The following is a 25,573-nucleotide window of genomic DNA, read 5'->3' as shown; positions in this document are numbered from 1 at the left end:
AGGGTGGTAATCTCACAATATCTATCTCCTCTCTCTAGCAGAACTCTCAGGTAGCTGTTAAAAAAATGTTCTGTGAAAACTCTGTATTAGTCAGATAGTAGATGACATGTCCTCACCCAGGCTTAGGTACAGAATTCATTTATTTTAAAAATTGGTGTATTCTGTTTGATATATTTTTGTAATTTAACCCACAGGCTGTTTAATATATTTATTATTAGCATGTGTACAAGTGCAAGGTTTTTATTAACAAAGGCTGTTTCATTTTCAGGCTTTCATTTAAATGGCAAACTAAATAAGAGGTATGTATTTTGACATCAGTTTTTTTGAAAAACTGTTTACTACCAATAAAGGAACTGTCGTGAAAAACTAGGCATTTATTATGAAAATGGATGAAAGCTCTTTTGTTAATTAGTTTTTGGCATTTGTTCTTACTTCAGTAGTGCCTGCTACATTTGTTTTATGCAAAATCTGTGGAAGCGTTCAAAGTAGCTCTCTAGTTCTATCTGAGCAGTTAACGTAGTTGCTGCTAATATATATGCAAATTTGTTATTTCTTCTGTCTGCAAAATACTGCTTTTGAATGAAAGCATGTAACTGCTGTAGTGAGCTGTCACTAGAAAATTTTTGAAGAGTTACCATGTAAAAAATATGAACTAACAGACTGGATTTCAAAACTGGGTTTAGCTACCTTTAGCAACTTCTCCCTGAAGCGCAGCAGTAAAATGAATGCTTTAGTTTACTCTATAAATATTTAAAGTCACACTATTTGTTGTGAGTAGAGCAGATGAGGGGACAGTTACATAACCTGGAGGATGTGTATGAACAATAAACAACAGCAGATGGTGATTGCACTGAAAGGATTCCTCAAATCATTGAGGTGCTGGAGCAGGTCCAAAGAAGGGCAACAAGGCTTGTGAAGGGCTTGGAGAATATGCCCTATGAGGAGAGACTAAAGGAACTGGGGCTGTTTGGTCTGGGGAAGAGGAGGCTGAGGGGAGACCTCATTGCTCTCTTCAAATACCTGAAAGGTGATTGCAGCGAGGGCGGGGCTGGTCTCTTCTCACTGGTGACAGGTGACAGGACAAGGGGAAATGGCCTCAAGTTGCGCCAGGGGAGGTTTAGGTTGGATCTCAGGAAAAACTTTTCAGAAAGGGTTGTTAAGCACTGGAACAGGCTCCCCAGGGAGGTGGTTGAGTCACCATCCGTGAATGTGTTTAAAAACTGCTTGGATGTGGTGCTCAGGGACGTGATTAGGTTGCTGTTGGACTTGATGATCTTGAAGGTCTTTTCCAACCTGAGCAATTCTGTGATTCTATAAATTAACTGTAGCATCTGATAGTAAACTCCAAAATACTTAGTTTAGATTGAAAGAAACTGATTAAAAGGAAAGATAAAAATGAGCAGAATTTAGGAAAAACCATTCTCTCACTGTCTTGCACAGGTCGTTAAGAGTTGGGGTTCCTGAAACTGGTAGCATCACACAGCTTCATCTCACCATGTGCAGCAACACAGAACCGTGCACATTGCTCTTGGCCTTCTGGGCTGCTGGTCTTAAGCTCTTCTGGGCTAGCCATGTGGAGCTAAGGTAGTTCAACTCTGGCTTGGGCCGTATTTCCTCTGATTTATTCAGACCTCTCTTTACTGCCACACTCCTTACGTTAGTCAGGTCTGGCGCATTCTGCCCTGTTTAGACTGGGAAGAGTGTTGGCTGAAGTGCACATGGTAACAATGAAGCTGGTAACTTTTTAAAGTGTGCATCTGCACACAATTATGAATGTGTTGCTTGTTTGTACAAGCACTGTGAGATGCAGGGGAAAGAAAATTGTGTTAATGCGTTCTGATGAAACAACCTGACTTCTCTCTTTGAGCAGAATCAGAAGAATTTAGCTTGTTCTTACAGGCATATTCTCCTTCAAATTAGTAACATTTTTTCCCCTGCCTAACTTCAAGTTCTTTAGAAGATCCCCTGCAAATCACTGGTTTGAGTGGTGTTACTGACATTGCTAGTAATCTTGTAATTGAAGGTGACATCTCTCTGATGGAGCTGGGCTTTCCAAAAACACAGGCTAAGAAAATCTCTAGGTAATAACACAGCTTTTTTCATTCTGTGTTGGTTAAATAATTTAAACCGTGGTTATTCTTCTTATACCTCACATCCTCTGAGCAATAGAAGAAAGCTTGTGATCTGTGATGGTGTTAGGAGATTACTATTACAGCTGTTCAATAACCATTTTTACTGTCCGTTATTGTCCAAAGTGGTGATTGTCCAGATTTTTTTTATTATTGGTTTTAAAATTCTTTCCTTCCTACTAGCTTGTTCTTTCTGCAGGGAATAAGTTGTACTACAAGTTTCTACAGGAAGCAGAATCAGCTCAGCCAAGAGAATAGGAACCTGCTAAAGCAGTTCTGGTAGACAAAAGCATCAGAAGCTTCCGATCGGACTCGAGGCTGTCATTCTTGAGATTTTTCTGCCTTCCTGGCTAACAGTTATAAAATCAGCTGTATTCTTTTGTGAGATAATTTGAAATTGCAGTTGTTTTCCACTCCTGCTTATGATATCAGATGCTTATGAGGAAGAACTACAGTTGTTAAGGATGACAATCTGTTGCATTGATACAACAGTTCACACCAGTTTAAGAACTGGTTAAAAACAGTTTCAAGATGTACTAGTGAACCATTTAAATAGAGTGTACTGCTCTGATTTTACTTGTTATAACGTTTGTCATTAAAACTGTTAAAGGAGCTCAAAAGTCTCAAATCTAAGTCTGTGGGGGAGCGGGACAGTCCCTTCCCTCCCTGGCTGGCAGTGCTGGGCCTGATTCCCCCAGGGGTGGTGTTGGCCCTTTTGACTGCAGAGTACACTGCTGACTTGAATTCAACTTAGCATCCATCAGAACTCCCAGCTTTCCCAACCCATGGGGCTGCTCTCCAGTCTCTTGTCCCCTGGTCTGTACATGTAGCCAGGGCTGCCCTGTTACAGGTGCAGAATCTTAGCCTTGTAGAACATGATGCAGTTGGTGATTGCCCAGCCCTGCAATTTTTCAAGATCTTTCTGCAGGGCCCCTCTGCCTTCAGGGGAGTGAACAGATCCTCCCTGTTTAGTGTCATACACAAACTTGCTTAGTATACACCAAAGAGAACTGGTCTCAGTATGAAGCCCTGCAGACCCCACTACTGACTGACCATCAGGCCGATATAACCCCATTTACTGTAACCCTTTGAGCCTAACCTGCCTGCCAGTTGTTCACCTATTACATTCCATCTTGAACCCATGTTGGCTGTGACCAATGACTGCATTGTCTTTCAGGTATTTTCAGTAACTCCTGGAACAATCTTTTCCATAATTTTACCAGGCACTGAAGTGAGATGACATTTCTCTTTGCCATAATGTAAATCACTTTCAAATCCCTTGAGGATAAATATAGTGCTTCAATATGTAAGGAATCAGTTGATAAACATCTACTAGAGATATCTTGTTTTGCTTCACTTACTTGCTTCACTTCACACTCTCCTGTTGATTCCGGAATTATTACTGTCTGTCAGTCCTGAGAATAAGAGAATTTTAAAAATGGGCTACAAAAAGTTAGGTATCTAAAATTTTAATACTTTTCTTGGACACGTGACTGTCCTTATAGCTATACCATGAAGAAAATATTTGTTACACAGCTGCTGAATTCAGAGAATATTCAAAAATGAATTATTTCTGAAGAACTCTAAGTATGAAGTTATTCTGGTGTTTATTGATATCAGTGTTCTGTTAGTATTCTGAGTTTCTGTGTTTAAAGTGACATGTACAAATAGGCTTGTGAAGGAGCTCACAGCTGGAGAGAACAAAAAGGATGATAGAGTCTCTCATCTGACTTTTTTATTCGTTTGACATGGAGGTTGGTTTGGTTTTTTTGTTACTTTTTTTTTAGATTATTAAGTGTTTGTGAAATAAGAATCAAAGATATTTGAAACATGACTTCCAGTTTTTACTGTACCTATTTTCCTATTTTCTGAACCTAATGAATGTAACAGAAGAAAAGTTTTAGGAAATTTCTTGGAAATTACTTGTGTACAAGGACTTATATGAAATAAAATTTTACAGAAGAAAATTTCCTAGATAAGAGAATTCAGCTCACTGAGAATTTTGAATGAATTGCAATACTTTTATCATGTCACATATGGCTGTCATTATTTGCAAATTAAAGGATATTCTAGATCATTTACCATTTACATCTGCTCTCAAGATCCATGATTCTGCTTTCAGACACTCTCAAAAAACAGAAAAGGAGAGGAAAGAGATACAAGCGTGGATGAAAAGAAAACAAAAGGAAAGAATGAGAGAATATATGAAGAAACTGGATGAACAGAGACAGAAAGAACACAGTCCATTCAATTTCAGAAGGAATATGGTAAGGAAAATGCTTATCTTGAAGAGCAGTTGATGTATTGTACAAGTGTTGTAGTGATAGTTCAGATTATATTAAGTAACAGCTGTCAGTGATTTTTTCCTGTTTTAATGTTTAAATATTGCTCTTTATTTAGATATAATTTTATTTGTTGGGACTGGCTGTAGTTGTGTCAGAAGTGATCAGTGAGCCTCACAATCTTGATGGGTGGTAATAACTGAAGAAAAAAAGGTTAAGAGTATCTCAGCAATTGTTTTTATATCTGTATTAAGTCATGAAATATGCAGTTGTCACCTGGATACTTTCAGGACCTGAAAACGCACTGAATCAGGGGAACCCCCGGTTCTGCAGGAGATAAGACCAAGCAACATTAAATGATTCCCCACATTTCTTTACTGATGTAAACTGAATGTGGGGTTTACTGTAAACTGTTTCATGGTGAAGCTCTATTAATTTTAACTCTAAGGAACAAACATGTAAAAGGCAAAAATCTGTTAGTAACAGATCTCATCAGAGTTGGCCCAGACTGTATATGGGTAGAGATAAGTGATTTGAGTAAAATGTGTACTGGTTTACCTTTGTTTCTGTCACACTCATGTGTAATCAGCCTATAAATATACACCTTCAAGTTTTTTTCTTGAATTCATTAGGCGGGGGTTGTCACAGCTTTTGTTTTAAAAAAAAAAATAAAAAAAATTGTACTCTAGCAAACAGGTCAAAGTGAAACCATGCCCTGTTTTTTTTTGTTTTTTTTTTTAATGAAGTACAGTCAAGAAAGTGGAAGATTTTTTTGGAAGCTGATTGTGAGGACATTTGGAACCTTGATCTCCTTGGGATTCATACTTTAAGCATATGAGCTATGGAAGGCAGAACTGCACTCTTTAATGTATTTTTAGGGCTTGGAAGCTTATAGAGACTAGTCTTCTGGTTAGGACATATGTCTGCATACTATTTTTTCATTCTAGAGAGGGTTTTAAACAGTAACTTCCATGACAAGTAGATCTAAATTTTGAAGGATAAAGTGGAATGAGGCCACAATACAGAAAAAGTTAATGATTGTTTGGTTGTTGTATTTTCTTGCACAGCATTGTAGTCTCACTTCAAAGGATATTAAATTACTCAAGAAGAAGAAAGAAGAAAAGGACAAGTAAGTTGGTATATAGGTAACCTGTGATATTCTTATTATCAATATTCCATTCTTAAGGACAAGTTAATTTTAACTAACTGGTCTATGAAAATTCCAGATATGAGTGGCATTTCAACAAAAAGCATAAACATTTCATGTTTGCTTTACCATTTAGGACAAGTCTGAACACTTTTTATCCATTGCCTTTTTTTTTTCACATTCCAAATACATATATATCTAAAATTTTGAATCGATAAAATTGATTCATTCTTTCTATCAAACCTGTTTTTAATAAATACTTTAGCTTTTTGCTAATTATCTTAAAAAGATTAGTATGTGCTTTCTGAAACTGTAAAAATATTTTTCTCTTTTGATTACCAAAGAGCCTTTCAAGCCAGTTGCAATTAAGTGAGTGATTATATGAGTTAATATGTAATATCATGATTCCTTTTCTCCATAGAGTCCTGTTATCTGAGTATCACAGTATGAGAATATCACAAGCACTTTCTCTGATGAATGAAATGTTATCTGAAACGCTGCTGTTACCTCCAAGTGAGCACAGACCGTTGTCCAGGACAAGGTCACCTCAAGAGTGCAGAAAACAGCACATTATGTCCACTAAAGGGTAACAACTTTACATGTTAACTGATTTTATTGGCCTCTCTACCACACACATTTGTCTGCAACTTGTAGTGTTGTTGTAGGATTAGATTGAGAGAAGCTTTATAGTCTTAGAGAATAAGAGATACGCTTTGGTTAGATCAGAGGATCGGGAACTCAAGTTTTCTTTTAACTGCCAGATCAAAACTTGGAAGAAGCCTTAAAAATACCTTTTGGAGCACAGATTGAGCCAGCTCTAGAGTCAGGGCTATATTTGCTGTCCCAACCCATTCCACTCGGTGGCAATTGGGTACCTGGAGAATAGCCAGTAACATAGTTAATGATTTCTGTAGCATCCAGTTAATTCTGTTGCAATAAGCAAATATAAGCACTACTGTGAACACATAGAGAATAAATAAATTAGTGTTCAGAGAAGTCTAGATTTCCTCTTGTCCTTTCTAACTTAGGAAATCAATTTTTTTAATTCCCTAGGATTTTACTTTTTCTTTTGCAATTTAGTGCTTTTTGCCTTCTCAGGACATGATGATATTTTATTTTTACAAATTGGTAAATATGTTCTCTTTAATGGCTTTAATATCACATATACGTAATCTAGATCTATGTTGTAGTATCCATTTTCATCCTCTACAACTTTATTTTCCAGAATAATAGGAGGAACTGGCTACAATTCAGAAAATCTTGTAACTTCCAAATTTAAATATTTCTGCACTTATTTTAATAGTTAAAGTTCCAGAATAGATCGTTCGACTGAATGCAGTCAGTGCTGTACACAGCCTGCTGGTGTCTAAGGGCAGTTTAATGGTGCCAGGCCTGCCAGAATCAGAGTGCAGAAAGCCAATTAGGAGTGCTAGTAACTTCTGAAGAGTAATAAGACTTAAACTTGTTCTCTGTAAAGTCAATTTTATTTGTCTTCACTGTGATTCTCAGCGCTTTGGAGTGTGGTTCTTATTGGCCTGACAAGCATTGTGTGATGTTGATCTTCAGCTAGCTGGGCTGTAGGTACTTTCTGAGATCTTTCTGCCTTGTCTGAAAAGGCCGTGTGAGATGTAATTTGTGTGAATGAATTATTCATATTAAATATTTGGATTTAGGTTGTTTTTGTTTTTTTCTCAGACTTTGTTTTTTTTCCTTGCTGTAGAGGGCATCCAAGCAGTTGTGTTCCGTCAGAAAGGAGCAGAACTGCTGGCAGACTCTGCTTTGGCCAGAAAGGACATGATTTCACTCCATCTCTTGGTTCAACACAGTCCAAGGGTAAGAACAGAACTTCATTCATGGATGCATATATTACATACCTCATTAAAGTTACTACTGGACTTTGAGAGGAAGGAGTTTTCATACCTGTGTAGAAAGTCAGACTCATGGTGTTGGTGATTTAATGTCCTGGCAATCTTGCAATTGTGCTGTCATTGATATATCAAATGATGAGAGTTACCTTTCCTTCCTTATCTCTTTCTAAATTCAAAATAGCTTAATTTTGGTAGAGCAAGAATACTGTGTAATTTAGGAAGGAAACTCATAGATGAAAATTTTGAGTAGACTTGACCTTCTGCATCTAACACTGGAAATGCTTTTTTTATATTTTCAGGAAATGATTCTGTGCTCTCTCAGAAAAGTACTGTCAGAAGAAGAATGAGAAATACTGCAAACTATCTTGTTAATTCCACATGCTGTAAGTTACAAGAAAACATAGGTATAGCATTGTGCAGCTACATAATGAGGTGGAAAAATAAGACGTATATTCCTGGATAGAGTTTATGAACATAAGCTTCAGATACAGCGTTAGTTTAGAAGAATACATTTTCTTTTTTCTGCCACATAAAAACCCTTCTTAGAAGGGACTTCTGGAATATTTGAATTACCACTGTTAACCTACTGGAAAGTTTTAGACAGATGGCAGTTTCAAGATTCCTGAAGTAAATGTGCTGGATTTCAGTGGTTCCCTGAAGCAATCATTACAAAATCATGACACTCAGCCCTCTTTTTCCAACTAAAACCCACAGAGAGTAAGGCACAAGCACACAAGTAGTGTGCCACTTTTCCATGCTGCTTACTTTCTTAGCTCTTTAAAGTAGGAATTGTCTTTTTAATCTCTCTTTAGAGTATCTATTTAAGGTATTATTTTGTCATAATGTTAGTGGAAGAATTGGTCTGAACTTCCTTTTAAAAAACTGGGATTTTACCGATCCTTTTTCTTCTATGCTTATTTCCGTAGGTATGTATCCAAAAGAGTTTCTTCACATAAATATTTCCTCCTAATGAAATTCTAACAGGTGCAAGACTTGATTATGAGAGCAGAATTTCTGAACAGGCTGAAAAAGACCACGGAAGTAATTTCCTAGGTCTGAAATGTAGGATGTACTGTGGGCTGATTCCATTTTGGCTTACACTGTAGTTATGATAGTGGCATAATACAGGGCCATCATGGCTAGCCAAGTGTCAGTTTATTTCTTAGTCTTCTAAAATGCATGTATTTTTTAAATCCAGGATTTATGTAGTTTTAGTCCCCTATCAAATAATTATGAAATCATTTGAGTTGGAAAGTTCTTTTAAAGGTCATCTGGTCCAGTTCGCCTGTAATGAACAGCCAGATCTTGTTGCTCAGAGCCCCCTCCAGTCTGACCATGAATGTCTACAGGGACAGTGCATCTGCCTCCCCTCTGGGCTACCTGTTCCAGTGCTTCACTACCCTGATCTGATCGCAAAAAAAACTTCTTTTTTTTCTTATATCTAGTCTAAATCTCCCCTCTTTTAGTTTGAAATCATTTCCCCTTGTCCTCTCACAACAGACCTTACTAAAAAATCTGTCCCTTTCTTTCTTATAGTTACCCTTTGGATTCCAAAAGGCTGTTACCAGGTCTCCCCCAGAGCCTTCTTTTCTCCAGGCTGAACAGCTCCAGCTCTCTCAGCCTGTCCTCACAGGGGAGGGACTGCACTACAGGACCTATTCAACTTCATGTTTTCCCCTAGGAAGACAGTCGAGAAGATTAGGTTTGGAGGGACGAGCAGCATTTTCCAGCCGCAGCCACATATCTGTTCAAGATAAGAGGGCATGCTGGTTTTATGTGTGTTTACATACAGTTTCACTACTTAGATCTTGGAGCTTCTGTTCTTGGGGAAATTTGAAGACGTGCAGAAGAAAACTGCAAGAAATGTTGCTTTTGTGCTTGGCTTGTTTTCTCCTCAGCTGCTGAGCCCAGAGTGAGCAGAATATCACGACAAAGGCTTCCAGCTGTTGCTACAGCAGTTCAGACAGAAGGTTTTGATCATGAGTCTGATCGAGATGTAGAAAGTCCTTGGACTGTGCCTGAAGATATCCAGAGAGTACTTCAAGATACTCATGACACCTTGTTTCAGGTGAGAGGTCTGCTGATTCTAGGAATTATGTGATAGCTGCTGTTTAACACCAGTCCTTTGTTTACTTTTGCTGTCTTTGAAATGTGTTTCTCTATTTAAATTGTGTGGGTAGGATAGAGGCAGAGGGGACTGATGGTGAGCCAGCAGAGCTAAATCATATATTCACAAGTGAGGTAATTCTTGTGGGCCTTGCAAGTGAATGTTCCTTAGAGCAACTATATAAGCAGGTCTTCTGTCCAAGCATAAGATGCTAATGAGTCTGTAAACAAGAACGTGACTTGTGTTTGTTGTGGAATGTCAAATACACAGCTTGATTAGGTCATGTTTGAAAAGAACGGGAGCATTCCCAGTGGCTGCACAGAGGTCTTGTTCATGAATGATGCACAGTGTTTCAGCTCTTCTTCTTCTTCTCCAATAGGGCTCTGCACCTCATACCGTTAGGTTCTCTCCCATTGCCAATGATGACACTGATGGTATTTCTGAAAGCACAGGAAGTATCCTCAGCACACTGGACTGGAATGCAATCGAGGCTATGGTAGCTGATGTGGAAGACACATGAACAAAATTTCTCAGTGATTGTGCACTCTGAAAACCATTACTGGTGTTCAGTTTCATTTCTTCGAATAATCACTGTTCTGCTTAAAATGCATTGAGGCGTTTATTGGTTATCTTCTTAAGCAGCACAAAAACTCTCACTGATTAAGTCTTGCCTAGATTAAATTTAATTCCTCAACTGGAGGTTTGCTTTCCGCATGTCCTAAGTCATTAAGAACTAAATGATGTTAATAAATGGAGACCAGCAATCTTAATCGAGAATTTCTGAGTCAGCTACTGTGTCCTTTCAAACACCTGAAAAGTTCTGTTCTATTTTAAGAGCAGTGCATAACTGTTCTACCTTTGTATTTAACATTTAACATAATTATTGACAAATGTTAATTTTGTAACTTAACAATTGTGATAAGCTGATTTAATAAAAATGAGTTTATTAGTTTCTGCTGTCAAGTGATTTACACAGAGAGCACTTTTACTGCTGTTTATCACTGACTGTACGTATGTATGTGCACTACCCTAATGTTTTAAACCCAACTCATTTGTACAGTAGTTTGTAGAAATGCAAAAACAGTTTGAATGATAGAGATTGGTATAGTCAGGCAACAGTAAAGTAAGTACAGACATCTGTATGAGATGCTACTAACAGCAAATACTTAGGTAAAGAAAGAAATCTTCATCCATCCTGTACAATGCTGTCTTTTTAACGCTCTCTGCCTGCCAGCAGATATTTGTAGAAAAATTTCCTTTATGTTCAGTGATCATAAACTATGTAGGTCGCTCCAAAAGTAGTATCTCCTACTTATTTCCGTGGAACCTACAGCAGCTACAAATAGCACAATAGCACTTTCTGATAGAGCAAATTCTCAGCTACAAAACGCTGTTTTTAAGTCACCACCACTATAGCTATGCATTTTGACCAGCCATGAACAAAAACCTGCATGCTATGCTCATAAAAATTTGCACTAATGGAGGCGACCCACTGTTGCCACTGCTGAAATCTGCAACCTGCCACCTCACATCCTCTGTTTGGTTTCCATAAGCATTCAGCAAGTGCCAGTGAATGTCAACGGGTGCCGTTTTTTCCACATGGAGGAATTCAACAGCACAGCTTTGCATAATCCACTCTTCCATGTCAGACGCCGTTCTGTCAGGCTGCCCCTCTGCTGCCATCTGTCACACGGCAACAACATGTAATGGGGTATTGGTGGGAAGGTTCAACCTCTATGGCCATACGACTAACATCCACCTCTGATGCTGTGGGCCAACATCATAAAATGGGAGCAGCTCTCATGTTTATCGTAGTCCTTACAGATGCAGCTGTGGTGGCTCTTTCACATCAGCAGCAGTTTTTATTTTTGTAGTGAAAAAGAATTGCTTGTACTGTAATATATGTTTGCCTGTTTCAGAGTACGGCTGCATCTTGACAAATGTCAAGAAACATGAAAGGCTGTTAGCAGGTTACAGACATATCAGGATAGAATTGCTAGTTTCTGTACACTTAGAGATCCACACTGGCTGTGTATTTTTAGGGGTCCTAAGAATCTGCATCAGCTTGTCCCACAGGAGTGGCCGGCACATGAGACTCAGTACTGGGACAGACCATCTCCAAATGGGGAGGGGAGGTCTTTTCAAAGAGCATGTCCAAAGCATGAAACTGATTTTATGCACAGACTTGAAGTGACTTTCTCCCAGGTGGCAATAAGTACATTCTTGGTGGGAAAAAAAATTGGAAGATCCTATTTTAGCCAAGTATGAAAGTCTCTTTATGATCACAGACACTGGTGAGAAGGAAGAGAATGCGGTCAAGGACATGACAGTCCCTCATAAATGGTGTCCTAGAAGGCTTGTGAGAGCTGTGTCAGTTCTAAGCAGTTACTGTAACTGCTGAGCCTTTGTTTCAGATGAACATTGCAGGATCACATTCATTAAGTGCTAATGCATATACTGCAATACATGAATTATTAAAAATAATAAAAAAGCACTTTCCCCACAAAAAATGGATAAAACAAATGGAATGGTTTGCTAGCAGTTGAGTTACTCAGATCAGCAATACAGTGCACCTGCTGCAACCTGAAATGACTTCATTTGTTTGTAAGTTAAAGACTTTGGTTGACAATATAGTGCTGAAGATCAAAGTGTTCAGTTATGTTGGGAAGCGTAGGAAGAGAAAATACAGAAAAAAAGCCATAAGAATTGTTTTTATTAGAAGGATACTGAAGGTGTTCAAAGGAGCTTTACAGTCTCTTCACAAATCTTACTCCTTAACAGACACTTTAGAGTTTTGGGGCTGCAGGGCTCTTAGATACAGGTTTGTCTCGCTCCAATTTGCAGGAGGGAGAGGAGGTTCTTTTAATATATGTATACCCGACGGCAAGATTGAGACACAGCGGGTCAAATGTTAGCCCGGCCAGTTTATTACAAATCCTGTTTACTTAGGGAGAAGGGGAAGGGAAGGCAGGTGATAGAAAAGGGGTAGGAAATAAAAGTAAGGAGTCCTTGTAGAAAGCAAGAGAGAGATAGTCACCACCGTGGGTCCAGCGTTGTTCATAGTGCCTCTGCTGATCTCAGGAACTCGTCCAGTCACCACAGGGGATGGGAGAAAGCCAGGAAGCTTTGCAGCAAGCAGTCCCGGTGGGGTTCTTTCCTAAGAGGTTTCTTGCTCTTAGGGAATTCCTCCGTCAAAGGTTTCTTTTCTCTGGGAGTTCTTCTCCTCCAAAGGTTTCATTTCTTTGGGAGTTCTCCTCCTCCTCCCCACTTCTTAGTTTAGTGGGGACCTTTTATCCCCCATTTCACAGTTATTTTTCTTCTTTTCTCTCTGTTAGTGTGACACACCTGGCCCAACAGATAAGTCAGCAGGGAGTGATGCTTTTGTTGCCATGCACAAGCATTATCATCTTTTGCAGTGGTCAGCTCCTTCAAGCCGCACCCCCGAAGAAGACTGCTTGTCCAGCTGCTGCTTATCTTTACAATCATAAGCAGAAGTACCCTGGTACGGTGACACCCACCGCTCACCCCCCTAGATAATTCGCATTTGTCGGTTAGAGTCTTATCACCAAAAAGGGCTCATGAAGCAAGCTTTGAGGCAAAAGAAAGAACAGTTCTTGTCTTCCACAAGGTTGCACCAAGCATTTAGTGTGGGCTGCGTGTGTAAGATGGCTCACCCACTTTCCTCAAGGGATATATCTCAAGGTGCTAAAGGAAGAAAAGTGCGGACATTTTAACACTGGACATGGCTTTCCTTTTGAAAAGAAAGCCTTGACTCCTGATCCATGGCATCTCAAATCACCAAAAGAGAGCCAAGCTCTCAGCAAGAAGGTTAAGTGTAAACTTCTGTTTTGCTTGAGATGTGTGGAGGCAGGCATGAAAAGCACATCCATACAGAGGACTAGGATCGTCATCTGTTAACCCTGCTGCTTCCATTCACCCAGGAGAAGTTTTCTCTCATCTTCTCTTTTTGTATGATGACTTCATTTATTTTTACTTACATCTCAAGCTTTTTAGTAGGTCGTTTTCTGAGCGGAGCAGATTTGTATTTTTTGTTCTGCACTGACACTCCAAATTAAATTTTAAAATGTTAAGAAATACCTCCAGGAGATGTCTGTTCTCGCAGAAGCCACAAGAATCAAATAAGTAAAAAAACTTTAAGGAAACTCTTAGAATAATTGTGTTGATTTAGAAACAAATATTAAAATATTTTTTCTCTAATGTCTCTATAAAAATTTCTAGATGAAGTGCAACTGTAGTTACAAAGCCCGCTGTTTTTACGTGGGATGAACTTTTTATGGTCAAAATTGGTAAATAAGATTGCCCTTCTTTATCCAGCTTACTTACTTCCTTTCTGCTGGACTGTTTTGAATATCTCGTATTTGCCACTTTTTATTTACTTCTTTTTCTCTCTGTATGTTATGTGTTTAGCACTGTCCTCCCTTCATTTGCAGTTTGATACTCCTTTGAGGTTTCCTTCAGGCTCCATTTTCTTCTTTAATTCTCCCTTCTGCTACTGGCCTGCAGTGCTTTCTGAAATTGTGTATTCTGGCTCACAAGTTGCCTCTTCCTCCTTCTGCTAGCCAAGGAAGCAGCAGGTTTCTTATTGATCATCAGGTTTGTGCAGATGTGACTTCCATGGGGCATTCTTCCAAGAAACTGATGATTCTCTGGGGACAGTGATTCTCTGGAACTGTAATGATAGTGGCATGGTTAAGTCCAGAGGACAGTAAGTAGGAAAGAGAAGAAGTAGATGAAAGGCAGTCAAATATATCAGAGGGGAAAAGAGCAAATGAGAAAAAATCCTGTAAACAATATGTTGAATTTGTTCCTGCAGTGCCCCTATTCTTCCCCACCTCCCCCAGATTATTGCCTAAAACTTGGCAACAGCTCTACACATGTCTTTTATGAAATATAGAAGTTACATTTTTCAAACTTTACTGATATGTCTCTGTTGCACATCAAATAGAGAAATGCTCTTTCAACACAGTGAGGACAGAATCAAAATACAAAATATGTTTCCTTATAGCAGCAGTTTCCTCATTTGCTAATGCTCTTGGGAAGCAGAACATAAACATTTCCCTTTTAAACATTAACTGCTAAACATTAAATGTAATTACAACGAACAGCAATTATTATGCAAAAGTACTTTTTATGTCTCAAAGGAAGGGAAGGCATGAGGAAAGGAATGAGGAGTTCTGTTGTATCAAGAAAATAAATACACGACCCATCTTTCCTTTCTTCGGCTCCCACCTAAAGTACAAGTTTTGCTAACGCAAACGCTGATGATTGCAGCTACTTCAGAACCATTTTGCTGGAATGAAAGGCTGTGAATGGAAAGCTTCCCAGTTAAGCTGGATGCGGTGCCCCCCTTGAACAAAGACATACGTACACGTAGTGCTGTAACGTGCCAGAAGGTCTGTGGCCAGACCTCCACTAACCAGGCAGCCTCTGAGGGGATTGTTGTTACTTTTCATTTTCTTGAAACTAATTTACAGTGGACAACACTCCATAGATTCTCAAACTGATGGCTTGTTTCTCTATAGAATACAAATGTATGATTCCACTCCCCATAAATGACTCTGAAGATAAAACTGAACATTTTTAGTGCCCATGAGATAGTTCTCTCGCACAGCATTTCTGCAGATAACCCTGTACTGGTTGAGGGCTCATACCTGAGAAATCCATAGATGAAAGATGATTTTTCAGCTGCCCAAAGTTGTGTCCTGAGCAGCATACTGCCAGGATAATAAGAGCAAAGACAGTGAGGGAGAAAACTGCCCAGTGCCTTGTTTTCTTCAGCAAAGACACCAAAATAAGCTTTTGAGACTGAGATTTAAAGAAGAAAAAAAAAAACAAATTTGGCTATTGTGCTGTAACTGTGCTGTACTGTGCTCTTCCAAAAAAATCTTAAGGATTTGAGTTTCTGTTGTTTTATTCCTTTAACCTGTCTGTTTTATTGCAGGCAAAACCATCCAGTGTTGTGATGCTGTACTGAAGCTCTTTTCTGCAAAACACAGCTGATGTAATTGTCGCCAGCCTTGAGTGTTCACAGATCACTGACAGACGAAGTAATGTCCATCCCAGTGGTAAGTGGACAGAGAAGGATGTGCATCACCATCTCTGCTGTTCTCTAACTGCACTAAGAGCAGGTTTTGTTGTCAGAGCCTTGATAGGGGTGGAAAGCTCCCTTCCCTCATCCAGGCTGCTGACAGAGAAATTCCTCGTTTTAACACGTTATATGTCAGTCATCTCTTAGTGTATGGAAACTGGTATTTACCCCAACAATATTGGCTTTCCCAACTTCCTGACAATCAGTGAAGACTGTTTAGTACTGTTCAAAAACAATTAGTTCAAAACCAGCTGCAATTAAATGTTTGCAGAAGCTTGTGTGGTGGAGATGGACAAGATGCAGCCACATCAGCAATGCTCTGCTGACAAAGCAGTTTAGAATTGCCTTAAAATCCTTTTAACTCAGGGTAGGTGGGTACACAGGATTGGTAAGTGAGATAGCTTCTGCCCATCATTAGAACAGATTTCATGTCAACACGGATGTGGAAGAGTGAAGCAAGTCCAAGGCACCCTCCTGAAGCAAGGAGGAGCAGTGCCAACAGGGAGGAACAGGTTAATGCTGTATTAGTTGGAGCATTTTGGTATTCTGTCGATCATCTGTTTTCCTCTGAGAACTGAACTGGGAGGGAGCAGTAGGTGATGATTTCACATCAAGCAGGTCAAGGATTCTCGTGTTTCTGCAGCAAACAATGAGAGTCAGGTAAAGTCCTTTTTTCCCCTGAGAAGTAGTGTTGTAATTGGACTTAGGTCTAGTATCACATAAGCAAAGGGAGGGGCAGACTTAACCAGAATGTAACACAATGCTTGGATGAATTTAAACACTTCTTCTTCTGAAGCACAGCAGGAAAACTAGCAAGTTTTGGAAGATATCCAAAAGACAGCAGAGGTAGTACACAACCTCTAGGTACAAGAGGAAGACAAATCAGGAGCCACCAAGAGCAGCAGCATAATTCTCAGAACTGATATCCTATTGGTCCTAGTTTAAAAATTAAGAGAGAATTTGTCCACTTGTGAAAGGAAGAGCAGAGAGGTAGCCACACTGGCACCATGCACTCAGCTGAAACTTGGGCTGGAAGGGGTAATGCTATGTTCAGTTTTACTGTACTCCTTCAAAGTGTTATCCATTGTAAGAGATCAGCTCCAAGTGTCTGCCGGAGAGAGAGACGCAGAGGAAGGGAGAGCAAAGATTGTTAGTAGCACACAGTGTTGTTTCATGAGAGAGCTTCACATGTTTCTGTTAATGTTTTCTTTGTTATTTTTTGTTTGGCTTTGGACACGAGCCAAACAGTATATTTTGAAAAGGATTAGTTGCAGCAAGTTGGAAATATCAATTAGTTAAGAAAATAGAAACAAAAATTAAAATATAGAATATGTATTATCTCTTGTGTAGTGTTTGGAAGAATGTGATACAGAAATGAGAAATGGAAGGAAAGCATCTTAAAAAAATGATTGAGGTTCAAGTGGGGTGACTTTTTAGAATTGCTTAAGTGACACAAACTACAGCAGTTTCTATTTTTCTAAAGCACAGTAGCATTTTTCTTGAGTTTCACCCAAAGAACCCCAAATTTACTTTACCAGTCCAGTATCAGATTATTTGCACCTGACTCTCAGGTATGGAAGCTTTACGGCTTTAAGATGATTTTGTTGCGTTAAATCATATAACCAGGCTTAGAAAATTTAATGTAGATATCCTTTTTATGTCTATTTGAAACTATTTTTTCAATAATTTGTATTTTATTACTATGCGTGCAACATCCTAGTATGTGTTATAATTTCTGGTTTCTTTGATAGTTGCAGTCAGAATGTTGTTTGGTTCTTTGGCTGTTTCAAAAACAGGGATACTGAAAACTCATCACCAATCAAACCCCCCAAGAGTACAGTAGAATTAAAACAGGAAGAGGAAAAAGAAAAATGTACACAGAAGAAAAGATTCTACTTAAATGTTTATTCTTTAATGTGGAATCTTTCTTACTAATTAGACGATAACAAAATGGTACTTACCTGTTCTTGACTGTTTTTAGATATACATTGTCATATTTTACATTGCAGAAGTCTATTTGTCAGAGCTCTGGCTGAGGTATTTAAAGTGAGGGACTATAAAGAGGTGTCAAATTACATGATAAAGCAGCCTAATATATACAGGACTGGCATATACTCTTTATTTCCAAAAACATTGCCTAATTAAGGAATGACATGTATCATTCATGGGAACATGCCGGGGAATGTCAGTGGATATTATGCTCCTGCACTGCTCAAAGTCACGGCCACACCTTCTGAAGACAGAATGGAATGTGCTCAGCTGTGCAACAAGCTCTTTTGCACATCCTGCGTGGGCTTGGAAACAATCAAAAACTGTACTTGGCCCCACAGTCTGTACTTGAGGTGAAGCCTGCCCTACAGTTCGTAGTTTTTTTTAATTTTAGAAGAAGGATCAAGTCTCTATTAGAGGCTACTTCCCAGACAATAAATGCAATATGAACTTGCTTTGGAGAGCACATTGCACAGCTTTTTGTAAGGTATCAGCAAATTACTCTGATCCTAAGTTGGGATATTTGTAAATAGGCTAAAATAGCGTTGGTTTTCTTTGTCTGACGCAAGAAATGGGCAAGAAATAGAAGGAAGGTGAGTTGCTCACAAAATACTCAGAGTTAAAAAGGACCTTTTGAGGGGAATACGTGACTTGTTATGACCAAATATGTGCACTCCTAAAATGACATTTAAGGAAGAGGCACCATTTAAAACTGAAGCCAGGAAAAGCTATAGCTAACCATGGAACATCCAGTCCTGCACAGAAGTGGTCAAAGAGAATGAGGACATGTAGAAGACTCTGCGTGCCAAACCTTGGAGTGGGCTGAAAGAAAATGGTTTGGAATGCATGACTGAAAGCGGGTGGAATAGGGATTCAGTCAGATCAAATGAGTTCTGTATGGGATGAAATGGAATCTTCTCTCAAGTGATCAAAAGCACATTAACTGCTAGTTCAGGAAATAATTCCTTATGGAGCTTTTGTTTTGAAATACCACTGATTCTTTGAGAACATAGCATGCAGACCCCTTGGAGAAACAAATTGCTTAAGGAATAAATTTCTGCCTTTCCAGAACTCAGCAACAATCAAAACAGAACTGATGTTGATTTTGACAAATTGATTTTAACCAAAAATTCTGAGTTTTACAGCCTGCTGTTGAGCTGGTCAGGACTGAGAATTTTATTAAAAAATGTGTAACAGCCATTGCATTTTTAGAACACTGTAGTATGTGAATTATTTTTTTTTCTAACCACTAATTTTAGACAACTAGAAAGAATTGATGCAGAGCGATCCAAATCATAGAGAACTTGGTACTGTATGGGTCTAAGGTGCAGATTATTTGTATTTGGAGATGAGGCACTACTGTTCAGAACTGCTCTAGACTGATTATGTTCAGGGCTGGCCTTGGAAAATTCAGAATCAAAAAAGTTCCCTAGTAAAGCTGAACAGATGGATTTTCTCAAGGGATCGTTACACATCATTTGTGCTAGCAGCAGGAAGCAAAATCCATTCAGCTCATCTATGCATGTGTTTCTGGCTTGTAGGTATTGAAGTGCAATTCAGCTTCTGTATTACTCTGTATAAACAGAACCCTAACAAATAAGAGACAGAAAAAGCTGTAGTCTAAAGGAGGCAAGTCTTCAGTTTGTGTTTGTACAGGCACATCAACTGTAGTGAGAGACTTGTGTTGTTTTCAACAAACTGTAGCTCTTGGTTGGACAGAGGAATAGTTAAAACAAACAGAGAAGCTTTTTTGTGGGAAGGTTAATGTGGAAGTGCATTGCAGATGAGCTGATTGACAAAAAAGCATGATTGGATGGAGGGCAGGGGAAGGTGTACATCCAAATATAGCAGCAGGAGAATTGCCCCATGCAGTGTTTGGTGCTCATAACTACAGTTTCCAAAAGACAGGCTACTCTGCAAAGCAGAGGTGGCACCCTGCTCAACTGTCGCATCACTGGAAGAGTGGTGGCTGAAGAGCAGCTGTATCACTATTCTAGCATTTAGGAACTAGGATGCTTGTTTTCAGTACAGCTTTGACAGTGTTATTATGAAGAAAAGCTCATGAAGACAAAATTTCTTTAAATAGTCCCCGAAATACTGAGAAATGCTTGCCACTCTGAGCCACTAGCTGTAGCCCGGACAACTCTGCTGTAGATCCTCTTGCCTGGAGAGATGCGTGCTAAAATGTGTATGTCACACTTGCACAGCCACTAAACTGGTGTCTGTTGCCTGCATAGGCAGCCACACAGCACAGACTGTTCCACACAGGATCAGGTTGCCTCCCTCATCCCCTCACCTCCCTCAAAACCAACACATGGGCTAAGAGGGTTTTTGATGAAGTTTGGAAGAGACATTTTACAACTCAGTATCTGCAGTGAATGCAATTACATGCATGTCAATGAAAACAACTCCTTCCTCATACTAAGAAGTCCACACTCAAGTGGGAAATGGGATGTCTGGATCATGTTTTAGGAGCAGCGTAGGTCTGTGCTACGGATTGACAATAGAATGGCAAGAATTATCTCAGAATGAATGGATGTCTTACAGGTGACTCAGGCATAATTCAAGCACTGGGAGCACAATGAGAATGGGTTTAGCTAAGCGTATGTGCATTCTAGGATAGAAACTTGCAAGTGTCATTTTGGAAAGGTTCAAACTGAACTCTTAAAACATTTATTTTAAATAAATGAAATATGAAAATACTATGAATTTATTTGTATATAACAGTAACACTTTAATATTTAGTCAAGGAACCATGAAATCTAAAAACTCAACTTACATTCAGAACTCACCTAACCATTACAGCTCAGTACTTTAATGACAAATTCTTGAAGGGATATGGAAACACTTGTACAGTTACGGTGTGGCTCTAAAGAGGGTGGGAAGAAGCTAAGGTACAGGACTTGTGCCTTGAGCTCTTGCTATTTCTAGTGTTGGGCACATGAACAAAAAGCAATAGAGGTTTCTTTGAATTCAACTCCATTAATCCATCTCCAAGCATGGGGCTTGGAGATAAAATGCATTAGCTTTACAGGAAGGATCAATTGAACTGATCCATTCATTAACCTGGAACACTAACACCTGCATTTAGGCAGAATATCCTGCTGTTTAATTAGCACCAGGTGAGTCAGACTCTATTACAAGCTTTTTGTCATGAGCCACAAACACATTTAAGGACTATTGCAGTGCTACAAGGTAGCAAGTTAGATCTACAAGATAGTTGATGTATGTTGAGTACAACCAAATTATTCCACACTGACAATATTCTCACTAGTGATATCACAGTGGCGAAACAAACACTAAGGTTTGACTCAGATTTTAAAATTGTAAATAGCTTTTTAATGGCCACACCTCACTGAAATGCTGAATATTGTCCTTTATACATGTAAATCATTGATATAAGCAATAGAGAACCTCAAAAATACAAAAGGGCATTACTGGATCATTTAAAAAAATACTTATTTGTAATTAAAAGTTTTGTCAAAAACTATTGTGATCTTTTATAGCTGCAGATAATGAAAATATTCAAGAATTATTCTGGAATTTTACAGTACTGAGGTGGAAGATTAAAAATAACCATCTCATTCTCATTTAGATTGTGGAAGTGTCCATGTTTTCTTAAGGTACAATATGGCTAGTGTTAATTCTAAAAGCCTGACAACATCCCTTTGTTATGCAAGGTACCACAAGAAGTTTCCATGTGCGGAACTTGTACGCAAAGGGAGAAAGCAAGAAGAATAAAAAGTTCAGTAATTATTATAGTTATGTATGTAAAAATCTATAGCCATACAGTGAAAAAATACTACGAAGCTATGTCAAAACAAAGGAGTAAATTCTGTTATTGTTATCAATTACTGCACTGCAGCACTTTTTTTTTTTTTTTTAATTTTAATTAATGTAGTAAGACCCTTTATCATGGGGCTCGCTGTTGCCAGTAACGTGGTTCTGCCAGTAAAGCCAGGACTGCTAACTCGGATGCGGAGCACTGTGCTGTTCCCAGCTGCGCCCCGGGCTGTCCTGCATTGCTGAAAATCTTCAGCCCACGTTACTTGCAGCCAACAGGAGCTGGTTTCCACTAGAACCCTGCCAACGTTTTCCTTCACAACAAGTAATCTGAACGTTTGTGATAGCCAAAATGACCATAAATCTTACTATCAATAGCACCGAAGGGGAAAATTCAACTCTTAACTAGTGAGAACCTTATCAATTTATTTGTCTATAACTGCTTTTATAAGTCTGCATTATGCTATAGCCATCAGATCCCAACAAGGAGCACGTGCACCCTTTGGCATATCACACAAAATGGTACCAGTTCAAATCTTCTCAACTAAGACAAATTTAGACATCCGTTTTCTATAGTTTAATTATAATTTTACTGATAATTTTATTCTAATAAATATCAAACAAATTAATATAAAGCAAAACAAAAAATCCCCAAACAAAAAAAAAAGCAACAAAACAAAAAATCCCCAAAAAACAAAATCTCCACAACTCTTTGCTATTGGGAAAGCCACATGACCAGGAAAAAAAAAAAGAAAACTGTTTATGAACACAGAAATGTTTGTATAACATATGAAGAATGATGCTTTGATATAAACCAGAAATGTCTAACAGTGACAATGACTGGAGACTGCATCTGTGTAAGAAATTCTTGCTTCAGTCACTGGGGAGTTTACCCTTGCAAAGCATTTTCAACTTTCTACTTAATAACATCAACAGGGAAGACAAAAGGCTGGGAAAATATTTCTGTTCAGAAATGTTCCAGTGGTGGAACAGCAAACAGGTATTTCCCATAGAGCAGATACTAACTAGATTCTGAGGAGTTATTAATCGTTTCAGTTTAACGTTATTTCTGTACTTGAGAGTATTTTGGAATACTGTTAGTATTCCTCACAAATTGGATAAACTATTAAGAGTTCTGCAAGCTAGTTTCAATAAAAATATCCAACCATAAATTAAAATGGAAGAAGAAAATATACAAAGAAATATTAACTTACTGAGGAACACCTGTTTTAGATAAATAGATTTCAAAACACAGCAGGGTTCAATACACCCCTTAAAAAGTTACTGTTTTAGATCTACTTTTCTTGCAAATCTGCTGCTTTTGTTGCAATCCAGAAAATCAAACTGCTTATGAAAGGCTCGAGGCAATACAATTGAAGCAAAGGCTTCCGATAGTTTTCAGCAGTATTTTTTTTTTCCAATTTACAAAATGTGAAAATTCAGTTAGTAAAAAAAAAAAAAAAAAAATAGCCTAATATACAAACTTTAAAAAAAATTCATTTGTGAAGGAATGTAGCATAATTGCCCAGATCCATAGCCGTTCACTCCTCAGATACTGGTAGCTATTTCCTTTTGACACAAACCTCTGTATTTCAACCCAGAGAGATGCACAAATGGCCAGTTAGCCCAAACAGAAGAGTCATTCAACTTTCCCAAAATTTAAACTATCATAAATTACCATTTGGACAGCATTAGAAAGAAACTGAAGCATACAAGGAATAAACTATAGTTTCTTTTTATATCAAAATGTACTCTTGAAAATGTGTTTGGCACAGTGCTAAATCATATAGTTAATACTAAATATTGCAGAATACAATCAAACCCTGGAGTTAACTTGTGTTTACACCCTTTAAGGGATAAAAATAAAAAGATACCAATTATTCAGAAGTCAGCCTATACAAACTGTATAAACAATATCTTATGTATTGTTTTGAAAACCACTGCTATAGTAAATTTTACATAAAAGACTGCAAAATAATATAAATGGATTTAAACAGATCTTTACAATAAGAAATTCAAATGGAAACAGACAAGTAACAAAGAGAAGTAAAAAAATTTATTGCAGTATTCGTTCCACCAGATTTGCTGGGGATCCCTTTTCTTGTATTATTTCAGGGTGACCTAATACATCAAAATCTACATTTACAAAAAACTCCTCCTGCAGATAGGTCATAGATACTGCATGCTTTTTTTTTTTTTTTTTCCCCTCTTTTTTCTTCAACAGAATAAATTATATATCCAGGAGATTCTGCCATTTTACAGCCTGGAAAAACAATGCTTCCCTGGAAACTGGGCTAAGCTAAAGAAAGCCATCCGCTGCTAGGTTAAACTCCAAGAACACTTTATTAAGAACATTAACAGACTAATTTCCAACATTCACTTGTTTATTTTTTTTTTAAACAGAAAGTTTTTTTTCAAGATATAAACAATTTTTTGTTAAACTATAATACAGTGGGAGTAAAAATGAACTGAGAAGTTTCTGCTGCACAACAGCGAAGGAAGCTCCCACAAAAATGTTTACCAAACATTTCCTTCTTTTTTCCTGTGTCCCAGGTTCCATTCTTACTCTTCATTTAACTGATTTTTAATTTTTTTTTTGCCAGAAAGTTGATATTTCAAGTTTTCCTGTTATTTCAATTCATGTAAATTTGGCTGCATGTACAAATCATTAGCTCGAAGTTCCATCCTTGGCGGCATACAGCGATCGTAAAGTCTGAACAACTTTATTAGTCAGCTTATTAGCACTCGTTAGAGCAATTTTTTTGTAAATAATGTCTGACTCTTTAATAGTGTCTACCCAAGGCACCAGTTTGCGGCCATCACGGCGCTTAGCCTCAGTCCAGGAGCCACTGTAGGAGCCTGCCATCCACTGAACACTGAAGCCATTGCTGGTTTTCTGTACTACTCTTGCAATTTGTGGTCGGTCTTTGTACTTTGGACAGCAAATAGCGATGACATCCATGACATCAACACTTTCATTCATCTGTGAAGCCAACTCCGTAGAGTCTGAATTTCGTTTTGACCTTCTCAATGACTAAAACATTGGGGGGAAAAAAGACCATGTGTTACACAAAAGAACTTTAGTGAAATTATTGCTTTTATTGCTTTTAATCCCTTGACGCCGGGAGTTGGGATTTCCCGGCACACATTCCATTGCCGGCAATGAGACGCACCGCGACCGCCAGCGCCAAGGGGTTAACATATCCTTGTAAAACCACATACTCTTAATTTGTACCCGTGTCTTTATCTCTTAATGATATATAAAATTATATATACACATGAATCATAAAGCTACATAAAAACTTGGCAACAATAAAAAGGATAACACACAGTACATTCCAAAGGAAAATTAATAACTTTTTATACTGGATAAATCTCATTTTCTAGGTTTTTTTTTTTTATTGTCTTTTCTGTTAAACTTTCTACAAAAGTTGTATAAACGGTTAAGTAGAGAATCTCTATCTACAAAATGCTTTCTTTCATGTGGATTACATTACTTGGTGTACATTTAATATAATAGACTGACATTTATAAGCACATAAAAATCATTTTACGTAATACGCTGCGAAATACGTTGACTCCTCCTCCGCCTCACCCCTGAAGTGCCTCCTCCTCTATCCTCCCCATCACTTTCATCGTCCTCTGTCTCAGCTGCATTGTTTTTAGGGCTGCCTCCTCCAAGCAGCGAGGTAATTGCTTTGTTCCGAGCATTTGTGCTAGCTGACACCTCTCCATCTTCTTCTTCTTCATCGGGATCCAAATGTTCCATAAGGAGCTTGAACTAAAAGAGATCACACAGATTAGTCTACACTGTAACTTTAAAAACACATGTTTATAAGATGCTACATTAAATAAAACCAAATGGAAACATAACAATGCAGTAAAACAAAAGGCAGCTTCAAACTTGAACAGCTCCTGTGTTCTCCTCTACACGCTTCCTTCTGTCCTCTCATTTTCTACTGGATAGCTAAAGCTTTCTTCCCGTGTTTCCATAATTAGCAAGTTTTCTCTAGTTAATATTTTAAAGAACTGCCAAGAAGAAAAAGAAAAGATAAAATACACTGGATCTATTCTATCTCCGTCTGATGGAAGTGATCAGGATCAAAAAGAACAAATTACAAAAGAAAGGTACGAAGGATGGATATCAGAAATTGGAAAA

General features: G+C 38.3%; 2 protein-coding genes across 11 annotated transcripts in view; one reads left to right on the top strand and one right to left on the bottom strand.

The window, feature by feature from the left end:
- CZH5orf42 (chromosome Z C5orf42 homolog) overlaps positions 1-10,485 on the top strand; it is a 59,753-nt gene extending 49,268 nt beyond the window's left edge. For 4 of the 5 annotated variants that reach the window (XM_021379563.1, XM_021379562.1, XM_021379560.1 and 1 more), the window contains 8 exons: positions 269-299; positions 4,252-4,396; positions 5,479-5,540; positions 5,980-6,144; positions 7,279-7,391; positions 7,726-7,809; positions 9,325-9,494; positions 9,913-10,485. In XM_021379563.1, the coding sequence (XP_021235238.1) occupies positions 269-299; positions 4,252-4,396; positions 5,479-5,540; positions 5,980-6,144; positions 7,279-7,391; positions 7,726-7,809; positions 9,325-9,494; positions 9,913-10,053 (911 nt within the window). In that variant the 3' untranslated portion in view covers positions 10,054-10,485. The other variant, XM_021379564.1, reaches the window with a different exon arrangement.
- NIPBL (NIPBL, cohesin loading factor) overlaps positions 23,134-25,573 on the bottom strand; it is a 163,540-nt gene continuing 161,100 nt past the window's right edge. For 3 of the 6 annotated variants that reach the window (XM_021379383.1, XM_021379387.1, XM_021379384.1), the window contains 2 exons: positions 25,010-25,195; positions 24,083-24,448 (listed from right to left, as the gene is read on the bottom strand). In XM_021379383.1, coding sequence (XP_021235058.1) covers positions 24,083-24,448; positions 25,010-25,195 — 552 coding nt within the window. Of the gene's footprint in view, positions 24,449-24,968; positions 25,196-25,573 lie in introns of all 6 variants that reach the window. The other 3 variants (XM_021379385.1, XM_021379388.1, XM_021379386.1) reach the window with 2 other exon arrangements.

The sequence above is a fragment of the Numida meleagris genome, chromosome Z (assembly GCF_002078875.1).
Source record: "Numida meleagris isolate 19003 breed g44 Domestic line chromosome Z, NumMel1.0, whole genome shotgun sequence".
In the NCBI taxonomy this organism is placed as follows: Eukaryota; Metazoa; Chordata; class Aves; order Galliformes; family Numididae; genus Numida; species Numida meleagris.
This window is presented reverse-complemented; position numbering and strand designations above follow the sequence as displayed.